Source organism: Solea solea, chromosome 16 (assembly GCF_958295425.1).
Source record: "Solea solea chromosome 16, fSolSol10.1, whole genome shotgun sequence".
Lineage (NCBI taxonomy): Eukaryota > Metazoa > Chordata > Actinopteri > Pleuronectiformes > Soleidae > Solea > Solea solea.
The window spans coordinates 20,974,432-20,997,210 of record NC_081149.1 but is presented as its reverse complement, the minus strand read 5'-3'; the positions used below and the strand labels follow the sequence as shown (position 1 = coordinate 20,997,210).

At 37.7% G+C, this 22,779-nt stretch overlaps 4 protein-coding genes across 27 annotated transcripts in view; 2 read left to right on the top strand and 2 right to left on the bottom strand.

Annotated features, from left to right (window-relative positions):
- Positions 1-6: 6 nt before the first annotated feature.
- LOC131475365 (GTPase IMAP family member 7-like) lies at positions 7-2,264 on the bottom strand. The gene is made up of 2 exons (XM_058653441.1): positions 1,872-2,264; positions 7-1,049 (listed from the first exon to the last, which is right to left on the bottom strand). Exons 1-2 carry the CDS (start codon positions 1,903-1,905, stop codon positions 7-9), a joined length of 1,077 nt encoding a protein of 358 aa, XP_058509424.1. The 5' UTR covers positions 1,906-2,264.
- A 2,365-nt stretch (positions 2,265-4,629) lies between these two features.
- LOC131475314 (interferon-induced very large GTPase 1-like) overlaps positions 4,630-22,779 on the top strand; it is a 64,083-nt gene continuing 45,933 nt past the window's right edge. For 9 of the 23 annotated variants that reach the window (XM_058653330.1, XM_058653326.1, XM_058653328.1 and 6 more), the window contains exons 1-8: positions 4,637-4,708; positions 5,556-5,674; positions 5,776-5,810; positions 5,942-6,035; positions 6,144-6,230; positions 6,323-6,919; positions 7,399-7,448; positions 7,565-7,631. In XM_058653330.1, coding sequence (XP_058509313.1) covers positions 6,167-6,230; positions 6,323-6,919; positions 7,399-7,448; positions 7,565-7,631 — 778 coding nt within the window. In that variant the 5' untranslated portion in view covers positions 4,637-4,708; positions 5,556-5,674; positions 5,776-5,810; positions 5,942-6,035; positions 6,144-6,166. Of the gene's footprint in view, positions 4,709-5,555; positions 5,675-5,775; positions 5,811-5,941; positions 6,036-6,143; positions 6,231-6,322; positions 6,920-7,398; positions 7,449-7,564; positions 7,632-22,779 lie in introns of all 23 variants that reach the window. The other 14 variants (XM_058653349.1, XM_058653347.1, XM_058653346.1 and 11 more) reach the window with 6 other exon arrangements.
- Positions 15,857-19,171, bottom strand: LOC131475387 (galectin-1-like). 2 transcript variants are annotated; one of them, XM_058653470.1, is made up of 6 exons: positions 19,098-19,149; positions 18,455-18,526; positions 17,071-17,147; positions 16,843-16,922; positions 16,338-16,509; positions 15,857-16,180 (listed from the first exon to the last, which is right to left on the bottom strand). In XM_058653470.1, exons 3-6 carry the CDS (start codon positions 17,077-17,079, stop codon positions 16,034-16,036), a joined length of 408 nt encoding a protein of 135 aa, XP_058509453.1. In that variant the 5' UTR covers positions 17,080-17,147; positions 18,455-18,526; positions 19,098-19,149; the 3' UTR covers positions 15,857-16,033. The 2 variants fall into 2 exon arrangements, with proteins under 2 accessions (XP_058509453.1, XP_058509454.1); XM_058653471.1 differs by lacking the exon at positions 18,455-18,526 and having other exon boundaries at positions 19,098-19,171.
- Positions 18,044-21,662, top strand: LOC131475380 (PRKCA-binding protein-like). Its single transcript, XM_058653461.1, has 10 exons — positions 18,044-18,204; positions 18,652-18,691; positions 18,857-18,968; positions 19,129-19,257; positions 20,030-20,096; positions 20,200-20,289; positions 20,388-20,441; positions 20,927-20,989; positions 21,130-21,175; positions 21,523-21,662. The coding sequence occupies exons 2-9, from the start codon at positions 18,663-18,665 to the stop codon at positions 21,171-21,173; spliced, it is 588 nt and encodes a 195-aa protein (XP_058509444.1). The 5' UTR covers positions 18,044-18,204; positions 18,652-18,662; the 3' UTR covers positions 21,174-21,175; positions 21,523-21,662.

Here is a 22,779-nt window from a genome sequence, read left to right as displayed (position 1 = left end):
AGTTCATCAATGCAGTAATGTTTTTCGGTGCTTGTAAAAGACCTTACTTCCCTCTCTCACAGCCCCACTCACCATTTTTGCAGCAGAACTGATGCAGAGTGGCGATGCTGCCAGAGCGGCTGCCCTCTCCACCACCTTCACTTTCTTCACAACCTTGCCTTTCCCTTTGTCCTTCCCCATGACCCCTGCCCCCTCTGCAGCACCTTTTCCCAGTGCAGTCACCAGCTCACACCAGAAAAGCCTCTCTGCCCTCTTCTTGGCCTCTTCCTCCTCTCTTCTCCTCTCTTCTTCATCTTCCCTCTGTCTCCTCCTCTCTGGCCCCGGCTCTTCCTTACCTTCAGTCAGCCTCTGAGGGTATTCCACCTTTGGTCCACTTTCTTCCAGAATCATCTCTTGTGCATCCCTGATGGCCCTCTCAGCTTTGTTAAACATCTCATTGCTATAGCAACCACCTCCATTGTCAGCCACTATTTTGTCCACTTTCTTCAGTAGCTCCACAACCTGTTTTGTGCATGCTGTTGCCTTGTCCTGTTCGCTGTTGTCAAAGATATGAAACCCTCCCTGGCAGCTGCTGACAAACTCCACCAGCTCGTGGTTCTCCTCCAGGAAATCCCCGATGTCTTTGCCCAGTAGAAGGTCTCCCCAAGTGAAGAGCACCATGGTAAACCTGACTACTTTGTGTCCAAAAGTAGCCTTCATCCACTCCAGGGTGTCCTTTTCCTCCTGTGTGAACCTGCCTGGCTGTAGGGTCACCAAGAAGGCATGGGGTCCCGGAGTGGCCAGAGCAACACAGCGCCCCACCTCTGCTATGACCTCTTGAGGGCGTAGCTGTGTGTGGAAGAATCCTGGCGTGTCTATCACAGAAAGGCTGCGCCCATTCAGTGTCCCCGTTTGTCTCTTGCATTGTGTGGTCACAGAAGAGGGGGAGACGTCCACCCAGAAAGCGGACCTGCCCAGGATGGTGTTGCCTGAGGAGCTTCTGCCGGTTCCTGTTCTCCCCAGCAGAACAATCCTCAGGGGTTCTGAAGTTGAAGGTGACGCTTCACAGACTAAGACAGAAAGACAGTTGTAATTCACATTCTATTACCAGAATTATTTAAAGCTGATACCAGAACATAATATGGCAACATTTTAAATCTACATCTGACTTATATTTTGTGAAGTACTTCTGGTCCCTCCAGGGCGACAGAAAAAGAATCCCTTTCTTTTGTGTGGCCACTTCATTAGTGGTCCAAAAAATGAAAAGTGCAGTGTGTAGAATTTATCTATAGGTGAATTTGTATGTTACAGCTGAATATTTCTCACTTCATCCTTCCTTTCCAAGCATGTAGGAGAGTCTAGGAAGAATTCAGTTTTCATGAAATGTTTAGTTTGTAGGCTTCTGTGAGGACCTGTTCAGTAGTATAATTATATCATGTATTATGTTAAATGTCTGCCAAATGTAAATAATTCCAACGAAATCTTAAACAAATGACCTCTAAATAGTTTTTGGCCAGGATTTACTTTGAGCCCAAGGAACTGGTTTAGAGAGAGATGCTTAATCTCCTTAATTAACTTTTGAAACAATAATCTCATAGACTCATTGAATTAATAGTTGCAGCTGCTCACCTGAAGACAAAAATAACAATAGTTACCAAATGCGTGCTGAAAAGGAATCTTTAAAATATGACGTGTGTTGTAGCAACATTTTTGCTTCCTGTAATATTATTCCCTTTCCCCCTCATATAAAGGTAAATAAATGAACTGGATTGTTTATTTAAAACATCTGGTTTCAACGTTGGGTGTAAACCATGTATGACATTTTAAATAGCAGTTAATTATAAACAGTGCAGCGCAGAAATCACCTAAATGTGATGATGAAATCCACATACCTTCACATGACGCAGCATTTTCAGAGGATGACATCCTGAACCGAGGAACTGTGATAAAAGCCTCAGGTCTGGATGTTGTATGCTTTAGCTGTGAGGCAGTGCACAGTGGAATATCCCTTTACTTTGTTTAGCGTTTCTCTGTCCGGTTTATTTCCACCAAACTGCAGGAGGCTTTGGCGCAGTTGTCGCAGAGAGATGCTGCACGTTCCCCGCACCCTCCCCTGAAATGACCTTCTCCTAAGAAAACTGGTCTCCACAGCACAGAATACACTCACCTCCAGTGCAGATGTCGCCCCTTGTAATCATGATTTTCATATGAATACAACCAATGACTTCGTGTTGCTGTTTGTTTCCTTGAACACTAGAGAGCAGTATAATATCACAGAACAATTAAAGTGTACTCAACTCGAGACAATCTCAATTCACTAGCTGTTCAAATATTTTACAACATATATTAAGATTTAAAGCTACGGAAGCGCTTTGCATTCATTTGAAGAAAAAAACATGTTTTTTTTCCCTGTTTTTCTGAGTAATTTTCTTTCTGTTTTCATGCTAATTTTTTTCCTGAATTATCGAGAACTCTCGCTCAAAGAGCTCGCAGAACAAAGTAAAGCTTGATTAAACTAAACAAGCTGTCCATGTTGTTATCGAACGTTTATTGGGTTTCAAATATGTAAAGCATAAAGCAGCAAACGAAAGACAAAGGTAGACAGACTCGTTCTTTCTCCAGGAGCTGGTATGAGAAGAAGGCTAACTGTTTGCCCTCAGACCAGTGCCATGTTTTGACAAACATGAACAGACAAGGATACATGTGGACAATGCTATACTAAAAGAGTGACAGAGAAGCTTGCACAGGGAGAGATGGGCAAAATTCAAATGCCTGAAAAGTTTTTTTTTGTATTTTAAATACCCATCTTTTTGTTGTGTATTTTTTTTTTTCATTTAAGGGGAGTTTTTTAAAAGAATGGTAACAGGCATAATAATGGTGCTTTGATTTGCCCCACTGGGCTATATAACCAGCTTATATTGCCCATATGAAAATCTGACTTTGCCAATTGCACCCCACCCCAAAATAATTTTATAATATCAACATTTGGTATGAATTTTAACTGCTTATAAGGCTATTTGTAAATATTACCACTTCCCTCCCCAATGAACCTAAACTATTATCCATTTTGCAGTGTCTTCCGTTAAGGATTTAGACACAGAAACCTGTAAACAATAGTAACTTCACAGTTTTAGTGGTAACAACTGTAGTAGCAATCAGTGTCTGACTGGTAGTGGACAGGAAGAGGACCTGAGGATAGAACAGCATGATTAGAGCAAACAGTATACAGGCAACATGGCTACAGCCTGTGTTAGTACATGTGAAGTAGAACCATTGACAAACAAAACCAAATCAGCATTTAGAAGAGCCTGGGAGATGTTGGAGGACTGTAACTTCATCATCAGAGTAGCACAACAGTGGAATGTTTCGCAGTGATGTTAGGCATGTCAAACAACACAGTGTTGTAACAAAGCCAACATGCTGTGGAAGTCTTTTGTTTAAGCAAAGTCATCTGCACGGCATGAGTTGCAAGGGTTAGATCAGAATAACAATGTCTCTAGAAACATTGACAGACATGTTGGTGTGGATACTTTTCTCATGGACCGTGAAGCAAAAATAGTGAAATTCAGCCACACTTTTAGCTTAAATCCTCGCTTTCACTTTGTTGATAGACATTTAAAATATATAATGTTTTAACAGCCCATTAGTGTTGCTTTATTGTCTCATCTGATGCTACAGCAGAAATACTTTCACTTTCAATCTCAACAAAAATAAATCATATATATGTTCAGTGTTGGCAAAACTTAAACAGACAGTGGGACAGTTATGTATGTGCATGTGTGTATAAACACAGTGTAATGTTGAGTATAATTTTCATTTCAGTTTTTCAGAAAATTCTAATTTAAATGCCCATGAGAACTACTCGCGCCCACACACACACAGTTAAGAGTTTGCACATTAACCTTTATAACACTGAGCATTTTGGCTGCTTTTTACCAGTACTATGTTAAAACATACAGTATACAGAGTTAGGATGTACACTTTAGAGTGTCTTATATCCTTTTTTCCCCAACACAATCCTATAGACAGTCTGATATTATATAGTTGGTTATTTTCACCAACTATATAAACACACCTCAGCAAAAAGAAACATCACAGGCCGCATGCAGCTGCATGTTTATGTTGTTTATTGTAAAGCTACATGAAGCAATATATGATGTTTGTATTCAGTTTATGATGTTAGGCCTAATATGCTAAGATGTTTACACAATAAACAGACAATGGGCATTGTGCTTTGATTGCTGACCACATGCATTTCTCAGTTACATTTTCATCTGCTTTGACTCAAGGACTTTATATAGGCACACACTGAACACTGCAGCATATACAGGGAAGTGCTTTAAGTGAAAGCATTTGTAAAAATCCTTTCCCTACATGTGATTTCCCTGAAATCACATGTAGGGCCGTTCTGTTTCACTGTCAACTGTTGCTTTCTCTTTCTCTGTCTCTGTCTCTCTCTATCTCTCTCTCTCTCTCTCTCTCTCTCTCTCTCTCTCTCTCTGCTTTAAGTGAAAGCATTTGCAAAAATCCTTTCCCTACACGTGATTTCAGGGAAATCACGTGTAGGGCAGTTCTGGTTCACTGTCAACATTTGCTCTCTCTCTCTCTCTCTCTCTCTCTCTCTCTCTCTCTCTCTCTCCCCCCCTCTCTCTCTATAAAAAGAATTGTACCAGGAAGGGTTTGTGATAAATCAGCCGGACCAGTGAGAGTGAAGGAACAACAAGCAAAGGTGAGTTTGTACAACTATTCTATAGTTTTTGTGCAAATATCTTTTTAAACATTACATATTGAGGTCTTGTCTGATTTCTAGCTGAGCCTGCCTCTTTCCTGACTCATGATTGTAATTTGAAATATGTTATATGCCTACCAGCCACAATAGTAAAAGCGGAAACTGGTTTTAAGGCTGTGGCTGTGATCTGTGAATATCTGTGTCCTGCTTTAAAAGAGTCCCTTCTGAACTGTCAATGATGTGAAACTGTGTAGGTTTGGTTATTCTCTGTGGTTTTAAGGTTTGAAAAACTCAAACAAAGTTGGACTGACAACCAAGATAATCGATACAATTCATAGAAGAACCTGTTACAGAGAAGAATAAGACAAGACCAACAAAAGAATGAAGAAATCTATTTTCACCAACTATATAAACACACCTCAGCAAAAAGAAACATCACAGGCCGCATGCAGCTACATTTTTATGTTGTTTATTGTAAAGCTACATGAAGCAATATATGATGTTTGTATTCAGTTTATGATGTTAGGCCTAATATGCTAAGATGTTTACACAATAAACAGACAATGGGCATTGTGCTTTGATTGCTGACCACATGCATTTCTCAGTTACATTTTCATCTACTTTGACACAAGGACTTTATATAGGCATACACTGAACACTGCAGCATATACAGGGAAGTGCTTTAAGTGAAAGCATTTGTAAAAATCCTTCACATGTAGGGCAGTTATGTTGCACTGTCAACTTTTGCTTTCTCTTTCTCTCTCTGTCTCTGTCTCTCTCTCTCTCTGTGTCTCTGTCTCTCTCTTTCTCTCTCTCTCTCTCTCTGTGTCTCTCTCTCTCTAAAAAGAATTGTACCAGGAAGGGTTTGTGAGGCGGAGACTCACGACATCACAGCACGAGGAGTTGGAGGAGGAAGAGGAAAGACTGAAATCGAAACTGAAACTTCATCTTTGACAGATGACAAAGGTAATTCTTACAACTACAATTCAAACATTCATAAACTGATATGGTTTGGAAATATTTTTAATGCTAACCCTGTGCAATTAATTTTTTACATGATCTGTCAGAAGATGAGTTGGAGGAAACTGCAGCTACAGTGAAGGTAAAATAGTTTCACTGTAGTCAGTTTCCAGCATACAGTTCATTTAAGTTTTGCATTTATTGACAGTATTTATATCACACAACTATATTCAATTTTTCAGTATTTCTCAAACAATTTATTCTTGTTCTTAGATTGATCCAGTGAATAAACCTGGTGAAAGTGAACAACATGGAGACAGAACAGACGGAGAGTCTGAAATCAAGTCTTTATCATCCAATGGGAAAGGTCAAATTTTTTGCATTATAATCAATGTTATAAATGACATTTCTGCAATATGTCAAATTCTTTGGAAAAAATAAGAAATCTAATCAAATTAATCTCTGATATTTGCAGACTTTTTGCTTTTAACTGCCAATATGAGCTCTACAGAGGACAATAAAACACTGATGGACACAAGTCCACCATCGCAACCTAATGAATGTGAGAATTTGTTCTTGTAGTTCTTTTCCATTATTAAACTCTTAGAATGTTGTTTAAACTATTTCTAACATGGTGCCATTCTTTTTTCCCAGTGAATCCAGAGCTTACTCTTGTGTTAATTGGTGACACAAATTCTATTAAGGTGGGACCGGAAAATATCTTGCTTGCCAACGATGAGCAGACACATATGCAGCATCTGTCACCCAAACTGTATGATCTGTGTGGTCGACACATCTCTGTGATCAACATGCTTGGTCAGCAAAACACTGAGAACCTCCTGCTAAATCAGGGAGCTCATGTTTTTCTCCTGATATTACCAAATAGTCTGGATAGCAGCCAACATAGTGCAGGAGTGCAGTGGTTGGAAAAGGCTTTTGGGAAAGAGTCACTTTCTTATTTAATAACAGTTGTGACTCATGATGCAGATGCAGAGTGTGAAAGTGCACTGACAGATTTGAAAGCTAACACAGGTTTTGATGAAAAAAGGTACCACGCATGCACTAAAACTATGACAGATGTTAAGGAAATGACAGCACTGCTGGAAAAAATAGATGTTATGGTCTCTGAAAAGAAGCCAAACTGCGGCAGCAGAGGGACGCTGGATGAGAATGATGAGCAAAAACATGTGGACTTCAAATCAAACACAGAAGAAGGGACGGATTCCTCAGAGTTTCAGCAAAATCAGACAGGTGAGATTTTCATGTTTAAATTGTGAGATCCACACATCAGCAACAATATAGCTGACAGTCCAACAAGAACGTGGTGCTCATACAGGGATACCTAAACATATTTATTGGACTGGTCCAAAAGGTCGCAATTTTATGTAAATGGCAGAGCATCAAATTACAAAGTATGTACAGGGGGCCAATCATTTCACCTACGACATCTGGCACTTTCAAAACAAAATGCAATTTCTTTACTGTGGAATTTAATTCACGCACAAATACCCCAAGCAGAAATCTATAATAACAAAAAAGCTTCCTTGAATAAATCATTATTATTATTGTTATAGAATGACTGTCCTGCATAATTATAATGGTAAAACTGTATATACTTGATACCCAATATACACAAATGACTTACCCAGTATGTGTATGTGTGTATAAAACATCTTTGACAGAGAGGAGTTTTTTGTTATTTATTTATTTATTTACTTATTTATTTCCAGGTTGTCCTGCAGAAGATGAGGGGAAGAGTTCATCTAACGTCAAAGTGAAGGTCATTAGTCTACATTTGATTTAAGCATTTATGATAAGAGAAGATTTTATATTCTCCAGTTATATGTTTCTGTTTTAATAAATAACCAATAAAGATAAAATCATCTGATTTCTCAGAGTGACCTGCTGAATGAACCCGGTGATGTTGAGCACTCAAATAATGATGACAGCACAGTGGCAAAAGGTCAGTCTGAATTTATATCTGAAATACCATCTGCAACAAATAAGAAAAGCAAAACTTTGATTCGATTTTATTTTCACGTTACTTCAGATACATATTTAGATTGTATTGTCACTAACTTTGGGGTTGTTACAAGACAAAGCTGAAGCAGTGGCAGAGCAGCCTGGAAAAACCAAAGATGCAAAAATGACGAACAGAAAGCTTGAGAATACTAGCAAACACTTGCGTTAGGCACTGCTGATCTAGAAGACAGAATGATCTGGAAGAGTATTGGAGTGATGACCCAACTTTCATGTTGAGGTTGATGAGTAATGGGAACCAGTTGAGTCTTGTCAGCTGCCACAGTTACAGCCAGCCTCGCCCCCTGCCACACACAAGAGGAAACAGAACAGCAACAAAAAGAAAAAGCACACAAAAATAGAATCCTGACATAACTTTTATAATGCTGCCTAGAAAAGACATGTTCTTCAAACTTAAATCTTTGAATTCAACTTAAAAACACCTGAATAAAATGTTTTTTAACTGTAAAATTGTTTACACTTATAATATAATATTTCTGCTTCTGTGTGCTCCAGCTCCTCTAATGAAAATTATAATTTCACTGTAGGTGCTGCAGATGAGGTTACACATGAAGACAAGGACAAGGTAAGAAACTAAAGCTAAGAGCTTATGAGTTTTCATTTCATATGTCAGTTTATTGTTTTTCATGCTTTTGGATGCAGTTTACAAATGATCAGAAAGAGAACAACAGATTGAGATACTATTGATGAATCATAAGGTGATGCAGATTATTGTGTAAGAATGTGTGAATAGTTAAAACAATTACTGTCTTTGTTCATGCTTTACTTTAAATTAGTCCTAGAGTAGTAAAATGTTACATTCTAGTGCAAACTCTAGGGCTATAAAGTCCCAGTCAACTGGTCAATTTATGAGTCGATACGTTCTGGCTCGACTAAAATTCTGATTGGTCAATTTTTTGTTGTGTTAATTTCATACAGTCTATGGTTATTTTGATTTCATCAGGAGGGACGTACCAAGTGGTAATGGGAGTGTTTTCAGAGCACTCCTGTAAAACAGGCATCAGCGTGTCTTCAGAGAACACCCCCCTTGTTTTCACTATTTTGGATTAGCCCCACCCACTAGAACATGGACGTTCTTTAATCTATTTTGAGCTATGATATTGCGCAGATGCACGGGATACAAAATGCTGCCAGAGCCGTCAGACTTTGTCAACCGATTAGTCAATTTTTAGTTGAAATTTCAGGGCTTCAGTCGACCAATAATTTCTTTGGTTGATTACAGCCCTAGCAAACTCACACTAATTATTTATCATTATCTCCTATAACTAAATCTGCATTATTCAGCCACAGTTAATTAGCAAGTAATTGATCAAACAGATATTTCCTGATCCATTATGCACGTAATCTTAAAAACTTACATTTGATTGTAAAGTCTGACCACAATATTGAATTTTTAGGTCGGTAAAATGCCAAATTCTGTGAAGATTTCTGAAGAGATCAACAAGGAAAATCAACACCAACGAGTAACTGAAACACTGCTCAGACTTGATCTTCAAGACAAACATCAACAGAAGTTGACTTCAGAAGATTTTCTCAAAATTGGTCCAGCTATGAAAAAGTACCATGTGATTTCAGAGAAAGAATTAACAAATACATTTCTTCACATGCTTCTCATGTTAGACTACAGAGCCAGATATATTCCTGTTAAACAAGAGATTCTCGAGGTGAGCGATTCAGAACCTATTCAAGTGTGTGATAGTGCTGAAGTAGAGGACATAGATGATATGGATGATTTTTTTTAGCACAGATGAAGACACTAAACAAGCAAAAGAGACTCATTTGCATCCAATGGACATTCAAATGGCAGTATTTCACTGTTCAGACAGCTTCCTCAAGCAGAACATTGTATCAAAGCTCTCACAATGTCAGTATGCTTTACCTTTGCTTGTTCCTGACCCAGTTACGATGGATATTGAGTGTCCTCTTTGGACATTCAGAAAAATAACAAAAAGCTGGAAGACAACTGATATCCAAACTGGCAGCAAAATAATGAAGAGCATGCCCATCTGCAAAGCCAAGACACCCATGGTGTCATTTTTGCGACTGGATTCACCATCAGTGTCAAAATCTCAGCTGATAAACTCGTTGATCAACGACCGTCACAGCACTTTCTTCCACAAACACCTTCAAGGAAGCAACAAAACTCGCCACTTGGTGGATGGCATGGCAGAGATTGCCTGGTACTGCCCAGCTGGAAAATGTAATGATGCCTTCAATGACTGTGTTGCCTTCTGTAATCTCCATGGTGATGCTCTGTTGTTTGAGAAACAGCGTGACATACTTATTGAAAAATCTTCAGTTAATGTTGTGCTTGTACCAACTCTGGAAAAGGGTCACAAAAGTTGGGGAGTAATCGAGGCTCTCTGGAAACGTCTAAAGCCTCTCATTATTCTCATTACTGATACTGACGGTGGTAAAGATCAGAAGAAACAGGGCAGATACAAAATAAGTCTAAAAGACAGAAGTCATTCAGATATTACTGAAGAACTGAAAACAATCATTGGACACATTTTGTATGAGTCACATACATCCTTCCACCTTGAAAGTATGGCGGAGGACCCTAGAATCAGAGTGGATGAAGATGACCCAGTCTGCCGAAAAGGGAAATCTGCTGCATTGGAAATGATGAATTTGCTTAAGAAGATACAGGATGTCACAGAAATCAAAAGCAAATTCCTCCCTTGTCAAGGCCAATTGTGGCATGAGTGGAGCAGAATAAAAAAAGAGCTGTACCACCTGACAGGACAGATTGAGTTTGAGAAATCTAAAAAGGAAAATGAACTGATAAAAATACGACAAGATCAGTGCAAACATTCCTGTAGTGAGCTGATAAAGCTGTTTACTGATAATCTTTTGTCTCGGTCATCAACTGAGAGACAGTATTTCCTGAAATGGACTCAGATCTTCCTTGATGACCATGTTACTGATGATCTGTCTGTAATTCTGCAAAACTATGATAAAACATGGTCTGAGGTCTTGGCTCTGAAAAAGAAACACGACAAATCTGACCTTTTCAAAAGCAAACAAACTGAGCTTGAACAAATATCAACAAAACTCCAGTCAGCATCTTTTGGTTTGGAGCACATCTTTAGAGAAATGGGGCAGATCTACGAATCCCATGAATCTCAGAAGAAACAAGAATGCAGAGATGCAGACTGGTTCAAATACCCCAAGCTTGCTGCAGAGCTGATGATATCAGGACACCCAATGGAGCTTATGGATGGTGATGCAGGTAATGTCCCGCTGACATGGATCTCTAGTCTTTTAGATGAGGTCATCAAAAAACTAGGTGATAAGAGAGTTTTTGTTCTTTCAGTTTTGGGAATACAAAGCAGTGGAAAATCAACAATGCTGAATGCCATGTTTGGGTTAGAGTTTGCAGTGAGTGCTGGCAGGTGCACCAAGGGAGCCTTCATGCAGCTGGTTAAAGTGTCTGAGGAGGTCAAGGAGAAATTCACGTTTGACTACATTCTTGTGGTAGACACGGAAGGACTACGTGCTCTTGAGTTAGGCAATGTCACTCTTCACCATGACAATGAACTGGCAACATTTGTTGTTGGTCTGGGAAACCTGACATTGATCAACATCTTTGGCGAGAATCCAGCTGAGATGCTAAGTGTTCTGCAGATTGTTGTACAGGCCTTCATGAGGATGAAGAAAGTTAATCTTTCTCCAAGTTGCATGTTTGTTCACCAGAATATTACAGATATTACAGCTGTAGAGAAAACCATGGATGGAAAGAGACGTCTGCAAGACAAACTGGACCAGATGGCTCAACTTGCTGCCAAAGAGGAGGTGTGTGATGTGGAATGTTTCAGTGATGTCATTGCATTTGATGTTGAAAAGGATGTGAAATACCTTGCCCAACTATGGGAAGGAAGTCCACCGATGGCTCCACCAAATCCAGATTATTGTGAGAGTGTTCAGGAGCTAAGGAGCATGATCCTCTCTAAAGCTTCAGATTCTGCTGGGATTACTCTGTCACAGTTTAAAATCAAAATCCAGGATCTTTGGAATGCCCTTCTGCAAGAAAACTTTGTTTTCAATTTCAAAAACACATTTGAAATTGCAGTGTACAGAAACCTTGAGGTCCAGTTTGGGAAATGGACCTGGATCCTGAGGAGCAACATGTTGACCATTGAAAACCAGCAGTATAACTGCATTGAAAATGGAAATACTGACAAAGTTGAGCTCACTCATCTTAATGAAAAAATGAGCAAAACCTATGAAGAAACCAAAGAAGAAATTCAAAAGTATTTTGATGAAGACAGACACAAAGAAATATTGGTTCAGTGGCGAGGACGATTTGAAAGCAAAATCAAAGATTTTCATGAGGAACTGGTAAAGGAAACAAAAAGAAAATTGGATGAAATCATCCAACAGAAGAAAGCATGTAAAAAGCTAAATGATGAGAAGAAAGAGTTTGAGAACAAGCTTCTGCAGAAGAGCAAAGAGCTCGCTCATCAGTTAAAAGACAAGGGACAAGATGAAAAGGAATTAAAAATGCAGTTTGACCATGTTTGGAAAGTCTGGGTGGACGAACTAACTTCAGATACAAAACCTATTGAACACATCAACTTTGAAAAAGAACAGAACAAGGTCTTGACTGACCTTGGTATTGAACGGTCTCTCATACGTGACTCCAAACGCTGTGGCAGACATAAAGAGTTACCGGTGTGTGGGAATTATTCTGATTACATCACTCCAAAGACGTTGGTTGGAAAGATAAAGATGCTATACTATCATGACCACAATCGCATCAGATCCTTCATTGCCAGAGTTGAACAACAGTCCATTGATAATATTAAGACTAAACCGGTAATCACAAGAGGTTTCCAATCAACTTACTTACAAGAAGTGGCCAACAATGTTATAAAAGAAGTAACAGAACTTGAAGCAGAGCTGAAATGCACTGCAAAGAAGGAGTTTACAGTTGATCTCTTACTGTATGTGTTTGACAGAGCAACAATTTGGCTTTCAGAGTCTCACAAGAAATTCAAGATCAACAATGATGCCATTGCTTACCTTGAGGGCAAGAAAACACAGTATTATGATATTTTTAAAAGCTTCTGCAAAGGACACTCCTCTGCTGTTGTGTTTGGAAAAGTGATCTGTGAAAAACTCCGGTCTGCTACTGCTCAGGCAGTCTTTACTAAGACTGCCATTGATCTTGCTGGAGAGATGAAATGTAATTTCCCAGCATTCAGTGGGAACCGGTTAGTCTTGGAGAAACATGTGTTGAAGTCACTGGCAGAGAAAGGCTCATTTAAAGACTACATTAATTACATTCAGCAGCCAAGAAAACATGTAGAGTCTTATATTGAAGAGCAAGTGAAGGAATATATCTTCACAGATCATGAAGACAGAACAATGGATATACGGAAAAAAAATGCTGAAGACATCAAAAGAGTGGTAAATCAAGCTTTATTTACTGCATCGGAAAATGTCAAAACCCAGAGAGGAAGCACAGACCTGTGGCTGAAGGAATTTTCCAGTTTGCTAAAAGATAAACTGACCATTGGTGATATTTCTTCTGAAAATTTCAGTGACATTACCAACTTTGACTTTCTAAAGGATGAAATAAAGACAGGATTTGAATCCATCATTGAAGAAACAAACAAACTCCAACTGAATGAAATGAAGGAATCCAGACTGAAGCCTGAGAAAATCCTCATTGATCATTTGTGCAATTGTTGCTGGGTAACGTGTCCTTTCTGTGCAGCTGTTTGCACCAACGCCCTGAAAGATCACAGCCCTAATGATCACAGTGCACCTCTGGTGCAGTAAATGGTTGTTATTACAGAAACACAGTGGAAATGTCAGTTGATTTCTGCACAACAAAAGTTGCCAGCAATAGAAGCTTTTACCCTGATCGTGATTCAGAAAAGTTCATTCCCTATAAATGGTACCGAACTGCTGGCCCAAAGTATGCTCGTTGGAACACTACCCCTGATGACTCTGAACTGCCATACTGGAAATGGTTTATATGTCAATATCAAAATCAACTAGAAGAACACTACAAATTAAAATTTCAGGGCTTGGGAAAAATTCCTGAAAACTGGACAAAAATCTCAAAAGAAGAAGCTATTAAAAGCCTGGATGAACTGTTCAGTGTGTGAGAGGCCACAAACAAATGCAGCTCTGCTCATCATACTGTTTTGTTTTTGAATCATTTTCATGATACAAACAAAAAAAAAAAATGGCCTCAATGAATAAACGCAAATTAAATGAGTCACAGGTGACTATGGGGATAGAAATGGAGGCAGTCTCATGATAATGTAAAGATCTTCTTAACTCAAAACTTAAAGAGAAAAAAAGACCAGAAGAGCAATGTGACTATGTATTGCATGAAAAAAAAGGTATTATGGATTAACGTTCAAAGTAACTTTTTTTTGGTTATTGCTATATAAAGATACATTAATTGATTTATGCCATCGACAGAAAAAACTTTCATTTTTATATTTCAGCTTTTTTCTTGTACAATTTTACCTTTTTTGTGGTTGTAAGGTTGCTGTTTTTTTATTTTTGTTATACAGATATATGTACCTTGACACTATAAATCATTTTTGAAGTGAGAAAATAGATGTTGATTAATATTTCTTACTCAATTCAAATGAAAGAATTAGTTATTTTTCTTTTATTGTTACCTTTATGACTTTGTTTCAATTTTATTTTATTGTGGTTTGATTTGCAATTTATGATGTAAATGAAAAGTAACCTATGGTTCTAGTCATATTATTGTTTAACATATGCTTTGTCACCCATCTCTCCATTTTCTACCGCTTTATCCTCCATATGAGGGTCGAGGGGGAAGCTGGAGCCATGAAATCAATATTTTTTTCTGATTTTAATGTCAAGATATGAAGAAAGAGTTGTGTTTGTGCAGTCCTGGTAATTGACACTCTTTAGAGATTATAACAAGCTTAAATATGTAATGTCTGTCTTGATTTATTTGATGTAAGTACACACCAGGAACCTTCAGGGAAGCATTCATTACATGATAGATGACTTTTTAAAGTCTGGTATCATCTGACCTCCTGGTTAATACTAGATGGACATTTGTCAGCTCATTGTGTTTTTATATTCGAGAAAAACATTTAATAAAAAATAATAATTAAAAGAAATCATATTGCAGGCCTCGGTGTGTTCTGATTTGATTGTGCTCACTATACTTAATGGCGATATTATGGAAAAATTTAGATGTATATTATAAGTCAACGTCATAATTTTCTCTTGTACAGGTATGCGACTGAGCCTCAACCAGTGTCTGTCGAGTGCACATCACATATTTAACATATATAATGTTTTTTATATAATATCATTGACGTCTTGTCTTTGATCATGTGATTATTTTGTGCCGCTCTGGTCATGCTGCTGCTCCAGACACATTTTCATTTTCAATCTTCGTCAGACCAATAATAGCAACTAAATAGGTTCGATGTTTATTAAAGTAAACTAGACTGTAGGACACATAAGCAGTACTACAGCGTTTATAAGTGCAGCTCCTTTTTTTTTTTTTTACCTGCTCTGAAAAATCTTCCTGGCAACTGACACTATTAACTGGATTTTGCCTCAGTTTAACATATTTGCATATAATGCCTTTAAACTAGTGTGTGTTTACGTGCATATAAAAAGTGGTGAAAATGACAGTACTTACAGTGGTCATTTAATGACAGGAGGGCACACAATTGGGAATGGGAATAATTAACATTGGCCAGTGAGAAGCCTTAAAAAAAATAGGTTATGATTAATATGCAATCCTGTATTAGCAATAACATTCTAAATAAATAAATTAAATGAATTAAAATAGGGTAAAAAATAGGAGTAGGGTGAAAAGTCTGAATCAGATCACTGTAGCTGCAGTCCTAGGGCTGGATTTATGTGCAGCCGACAGAGGAAATGACTCACAGACTAAAGACTCAAGAGGAGACGGAAGTCGAGCACTGTGAGATACTGCCAATACTAAATGATAAAAAAGTTTCAAAATGATTTCTAATTATATCATCATTAGATGTTCTTTTTATATTGGTATTATTTTACATTTCATTTTATATATTCTTCTTTTTTGGCATACCATTCTCTTGTTGTGTTGTCTTGTAGTGTAATAAAGGCTTACAGTTTATACAACTGACTCTTCAGAGACAAACATTATTTGAATTTAAACATTTAATATTCTTGGGCACAACACGACATTTTTAAATAAAGACACACTTCCATTGTGGGACTACATCACTTGACTAGCAAGATATTTTTTATACGTGATCAAGTCTTAAATTGTCATCCTTAAACCAAACTAGTAAACACAGGTGTGAGCAACTGTATCTCTTAGCAGATCTTGAAGGACGTCAGCTTGAAGTCGCCGGTGACTCGGACAAAGTTGATGACATCCATGCCAACACGATAAGGGAAGTTGACTTCATATCCATCTGGAAGTTCCACCTCAAACATGTCTCCTTCCAGTTTCAATACAATCTATAGAAGAAAAGATGTTTTATTTTTGGAAGAAAAAAACTGAGACTGACATCATATTAAAACCTCCTAAGATAAGCACACAGGACTTAAAACCTCTTTACCCAAACTTTTAATCGAACTTTGTTCAACTGCTCTGCCTGCAGCCAGATTCCCTCACCTTGACATCTGTGCCTCTCTCTAGGGGGTTGTATACTTCCCGTTTCTCATCTCCCCAACAACCAGCAGTCTTTGAGTTGCACACAAGCACAGCTCCGTCAATGTCGTCATGGAAACGAGGGTTGAAGTGCAGTGCCAAGTCATCTTTATCACGGCCAAGGTCGATTTGGAATCTAAGTTTGTACAAGAAATGTAATTTAAACATCCGGAGGTTATACAGTTATACAAACCCACCCAGATATGATAAAAGATTTTCACATATCAGTCAGTAATTGAAATATTAATGAAACAATTAATAATACATTTTCACTCCTGACTGCAAGTTGACAGTTTAAAGCTTCTTTATGTGCAGAAAAAAACATTTTACAAATTGGGGTAAAATATTTCAACCGATTATGAGATTTTACTGCTGTAATTGGTCTTTTTTCTCAGCCATAATAAAAACATACTTTTATACAGTGAAGAGGCTGATAAATAAATAAAGGTAATGTGTGTGTTTAGCTTACCTCTGAGCATCTGGCAAAATCACTCCCTTTACTTTCAGCCGATCTCCATTTTGCAGAGCCACGTTCTTCACTTCAAAATGCTGAGAAACACAAAAATGCAATCAGAAAATGAAAAAGTATCGTAAGTTATTGTTAACTATAAAATATTGGTATCTGAACCTGTAAAGTGCTAATGCAGGCAGTAATTGCAGGCTACAGCACAGTGAAATAAAACAGATGTACACTTACTGTGCTCATGTTGAATCCTGGTGTTAGTGAAGAATCCTGGAAGATGTAGGATGGTGGCTTTGACACACAGGCACAGTCTTTAGACCCAGAAGACAAAAAAAAGAGGTATGTGACCGGTTCACTGCTTTTATAACATAAATCACTGAAGATACAGTAAAGGACTTTTAACATGAACAATGCAACTCAGTCTTTATCTTCACAATCAGCTAGTCTACTCAATGCAGAGACACTTCTCTGATTGATCACCACTACTGGTTTAATTCAGATAGATAAGATGAACTGCCTCTTTAATCAATAAACAAGAGTGACAGAGTAAGACACAGTTAGAAGTTTGAATAACAAAATTGATTTGGGAGGCTTTCAAACAGTAGCTTAAAAATGAAACTAAATCTATTAAGAGTTTCTTTTTTTATTTCATCTGTTGCAGTTCATCACTGTCACCACTGGAAAACAGTAAAATCATATAATTTAGTTTCAAGATTATGTATCTGTTTTATCCATTTAATGTGTGAAAGTACTTTGGTTTGATAAAACAAGAACATTAGAACATTGGCATAGTTATGTATGATAAGAATGATACTGGTAGCAAAAAACAACTTCATTTTGAATCTGTCCATAATATATAGGAAATACTACATTCACAAATGGAATACTGTATAACAATTAAAAATTTAAATCAGGCACTTTATGGAAACCTTACATGGATTGTTACATGGTACTAAATGTATTTCATTTTATATGTTGGGTATTACTTTTGTGTTTACTATTGTTTGTTCTATTGTATATTTATTTTATGTATTTAGAATTAGTTCATCACATAATTCAATAAAACTCATTATTATTTGCTTTGTATTGATGATAATACAATAAGAAGTAGTAAATGTCTTATTATTATTATTATTATTAGTAATAGTAGTAGCAAGTAGCAAGTAACAATTTGACTACTTGACTACACGGACCTGCGCCACACTTCCGCTATAATGCCGGAAGTCACGCAATAAAGTAAACAGAGCAGGAGCTGTCAGTGAAACCTAGATAGTCCGCACTGAAAGGACCGAAATATAGAAATGCATTTAACTTTTTCTTCATAATAAGCGGAATTTACACGGTAAACCTTTTCAAGTCCACAAAGAGGTAAATCTTTCAAGGCATACTGACGTTTAGGAACAAGTTTAACCTGCTGTTATGCTAGAGTAGCTAGCAGCTAATTAGCCACAGTTAGCAAGCGGTTTTCTTATCCATGGCCTCCGTCATCGTACCGATACTGTCATTGATATATTAGTTATTTTGTCAACACGTGTCCATGCCCTGAGCTAAAGAGATTTATTTATTTCAAAATATTTTACTGGCTAATTTCAGATCTTCAGCATTTTGTGCTAGTTACCCGTTGTGTGTTGCTGTGCTGCAGCAGCTGGTGTGTTTCGGTGTCCTGGGGAAGCTCTTCTGCTAGAAAGACCTGCACATTATAGTCGCTGTTTCTGTCAATGTAGCTCAAACGTAGACTTTTCATCATGTTCGTGCTCAACTGTACGAGTCACACATCATAGAAATGGAATGGATTTTGTTTATGTTCACCCACAGGTTGTACAGACATGGACTATGAATTAGAAGAGGACAAGCTGTAAGTCCCAATTTTGTTTTTGTTTTAATATTTTAATTCTCTGAACCTTCTAGTAACCCATTGTGTTTAAGCACTTTATAACTCTGTGCACATTACAAATGTCCCAAATCATGACCAGATAAAAAATGCTACAATGCTCAGTGTATCATCTTTTCTCTTTTTAAGTGGAATACCAACAGTACCAGGTACTGTGTGTCTGACGAAAGATGCTAATAACCTCATTGGAATCAGCATTGGTGGTGGGGCACAGTACTGCCCTTGTCTCTACATTGTCCAAGTAGGTACAGAAGAAAATGTCACAAAAAATGCTTTCAAATCTGTGACATAATGTTTCTATAATGCTTCCAGTTGTATAATACTTGATTAAATTGTAGGCTAAATGTCTATACTCCCATGCCATTGTTACCTTTTAAAATGTGGCTTTTGTTGTTCCACAGGTTTTTGATAACACCCCAGCAGCTCTGGATGGGACACTGGCAGCAGGTGTTGAAATCACAGGTGTGAACGGCAAACCAGTGAAGGGAAAAACTAAAGTGGAGGTGGCCAAGATGATTCAAGCTGTCCAGGTATACACGATCTGGAGATGCAATCACATTTTGTACGTACAACACCAGACAAATATCAAGATTAGGTCAAATGGCTCATTTACTACAGATCTATAGACACCCTGTCTTAACTTTGACCACAGTGCTCTCTCATTAACAATTAAAAAAAAAAAAAACACCAAAGTAAACTGTTCTGCTCCACTGTTGACAAATGCCTTTTCACGAATAACGAGAAATAGAGTGTATAGGGACATGAATAAAATCATTCATGGATTTATCCATTAATAAAGTGTTACTCACATTTTCTCTGTCCGACTGAGATGGAGGATTCATCAGTGAGGAGTCCAACAGTTTACTGATCAATGATGCTCACCCACCACAGCACTGTGGAGAAGAATGACTAAACTGATTGACCAAACAATGCTAAAGGGGTCAGGATAATAGCCTGTAGCATTTAGCACAACGTCATCAACAAAAAATGGCCATGTTGGTTTTGACATTCATTGTTCACACCCAGAAAAAATCCATGACTTCCTGCATGGTGGATTAAAGAGTTTGGATTGTGGAATTTAAAGGATTAGATTGTGTTGCTGTTATCCATTCACTACACTTCACTACCACATGTGAATTCACCCATGGCACCATGAAGCATGAAAGGTGACACATTCATATTTGTTATCAGATTTAAAAGGAAAAAAAACAAAACACATTTTATTTAAAAAACTAAACCATTGGAAGATTTCTATTTTCTACAGATGGTATTTTAGATCTGGTTTATTTTTTGTTGTATCAGGGAGAAGCAACAATCCACTACAACAAACTGCAGGCAGACCCAAAACAGGGGAAGTCTTTGGATATAGGTTTGTCATTTACTTGATCCATAATTTGTTTATATTACTTTCTGTGGATTATGTATTGTAAAGATGATCCTTCGCAGTCTTACATCATTATTTTGTTTGTTAGTGCTTAAAAAGGTCAAACATCGGCTGGTGGAGAATATGAGCTCAGGCAAGGCAGATGCACTTGGACTCAGTAGAGCTATTCTCTGCAATGGTGAGATTATTTCAATGAATGATTATCCTGAGTTTATTAATATCGAGTAAATATAGCACGGTAAGACTGTACTCGTGTCAATTCACAATACCCTACAGATGGACTGGTCAAAAGACTGGAGGAACTGGAGAAAACAGCAGAGCTCTACAAAGGTTAAGACCAATTACATCACTAAATGAATGGATTAATGGATGCAGTTTGTTAAATGTACTGTATATGTAAGCTATATTATATTATAATAATATGAGAAACCTATTATATTAATACATAATATTACCATGATATGTCATCGGAGATTAGGGAAACAACTATCCATCCATTTTCTACCACTTTATTCCCCACATGAGGGTGTCACTGTGACCCATTAAAAAAGTTAAATTGAAATACTGGCTTCATTGATAACAAAGTCAGCCAAGGAGAGCTAATGTTCTCTCTCTTTCATATGAATGATCCGTTTCAGAAGCTGTGAGTGGCCGCTCACATTCTCCAATGTTTCAGTTAGGATCGCTGTTACAATTGTAAATGCGAATGTGATTGCTGGTGAGCATGTTTTACATATAGCATGGTGAGTAATGTGATAGTTCAGTTTTGCAGGATGCTCATATCAGTGTGACATCATTACTGTGTTTGCCTGCAGGGCTGATGGAGCACACAAAGAGGCTGCTCAGAGCTTTTTTTGAGCTTTCTCAAACTCACAGAGGTGAGTTATCCTGATCATCTTTAGACATTACATAACAATTGTTTTGGTGTGTCTTGTTTTAAAGGAAAAAAAACAAACACCACATTATCAGTGGTTCTCAATTTATTTCTGCTTTAGTGTTTAATTACATGTCCTTTCAGCATTTGGTGACGTTTCTTCATCTCTACCTACAACACGATCATGAAGGTAAGTGCAGAAGATATCTCTCTTACTACAATACACTCTCTCTCTCTCTTTCTTGATCAGCTATCTTAATGAGGACTCTCAGAACTCCAACCTCTTAACCTACCCCCGACATAAACCTAATTTTACCCCAATTCTAAAATCAGGTCTTAACCCTAAAATGTCCTAATGCTTCCTACAGTTTATAGGTTTCTTGGAGGCTAAAGTTAGTTTACACTTCTCAAATGCTGCCTGTTGCACCAGGTCATACAAGTCAGTCCAGATTTACACACATACACTATATGAAGTAACCATGTTTTCATGGACCTTTGAGGATAATAAAGGAATGGATTTTTTGGCACTGTTTTCAGGTGGTGTTCCTGGCTATGTCTTATGCCACTGTGTACCTGATCTACATGCGCTTCAGGAACACATTCGATTCAGACAATGACACGTTCCGAGAAGAATTCCTGTTGGTGCCGGTTATCGGACTCTCCTTCCTGGAGAACTACGCTTTCACTCCACTGGAGGTATGTGTGTGTGTATATATATACATATATATATATGGACAGCATTTTCATTGATATACAATGATACTAGAGCTGCAACTAACGATTATTTTCATAATCGATTAATCGGTTGATTTTTTTCTCGATTCATCGATGAATCGTTTGGTCCAATGTTGATTCATAAAAAATGAAAATGATGGAAATGATGATGTTCTCAAATGTCTTGTTTTCTCCACAAACCAAAATGATTAACTGTTAATGATTTCTTTGTTATCCAGAGCAAAGAAATTAAGAAAATATGCACATTTAAGAAGCTTAAACAATCGGAAATCTTGTTTTAATCGTGAAAAAAGCTTTCGATTATCAAAATAGTTGTAGAGGAATTCAGTAATCGAGTCGATTAATTGTTTCAGCTCTAAATGATATGAGAAATGGGTCATGACCCCAACAGTTATAACAGCTCATTTTTGGTCTCATTAGTTGAAGTTTTATTTATGTTACACTTGTATTAGCCTTTTGTTCGAATTCATCTTAACATCTTTGTTGAAGGATTGTTTTAAGTAAAACTCTTGTGCCTCCTCCTGTAGATCCTCTGGACCTTCTCCATCTTCCTGGAGGCAGTGGCCATAATGCCCCAGCTCTTCATGATCACCGAAACCGGTGAGGCAGAGTCCATCACCACCCACTACCTGTTCTTCCTTGGCCTCTATCGAGCCCTCTACATAGCCAACTGGGTGTGGCGTTACAACACAGAGGGCTTCTTTGACCAAATTGCAGACCATTTTCTACTGTGATTTCTTCTACCTTTATGTTACAAGGGGTGAGTAAAGATGTTTGGTACAAAAACAACTTATTGTGGATGTCTGTGGCTGTGGTCACTTTAAATCTAGATGCTTACGCCAGAAGTATAATTGTTATTATGTTTGTATTCCTACTAATCAAAAGATGCCTACTATATTTTACCAAACTAGCCCAAACTTCTTATTAAATTTTCCATTTTCTAATAATGTAATGCAAAGGGTGAAGTAAGGCAAACTTTAGTAGACAATGTCCCACAAATGTACTAATCAGACAACTCTGTGTGTACGTGTGGTTACATGAATAGAGGCCGGAGTAGGA

Bases quoted from the DNA above. Each gene is read 5' to 3' on its own strand.
- LOC131475365 (XM_058653441.1), bottom strand. From the start codon at position 1,905: ATGTCATCCTCTGAAAATGCTGCGTCATGTGAAG. The intron at 1,050-1,871 runs GTATGTGGATTT...TTTCTGTCTTAG, and splicing joins AAATGCTGCGTCATGTGAAG to TCTGTGAAGCGTCACCTTCA.
- LOC131475387 (XM_058653471.1), bottom strand. The intron at 16,510-16,842 runs GTAAGCTAAACA...GTACAAACTTAG, and splicing joins ATTTTGCCAGATGCTCAGAG to ATTCCAAATCGACCTTGGCC. The intron at 16,181-16,337 runs GTGAGGGAATCT...TTTCTTCTATAG, and splicing joins AGAGAGGCACAGATGTCAAG to ATTGTATTGAAACTGGAAGG.
- LOC131475380 (XM_058653461.1), top strand. From the start codon at position 18,663: ATGGACTATGAATTAGAAGAGGACAAGCT. The intron at 20,097-20,199 runs GTTTGTCATTTA...TTTGTTTGTTAG, and splicing joins GGGGAAGTCTTTGGATATAG to TGCTTAAAAAGGTCAAACAT. The intron at 20,990-21,129 runs GTGAGTTATCCT...ATGTCCTTTCAG, and splicing joins GCTTTCTCAAACTCACAGAG to CATTTGGTGACGTTTCTTCA.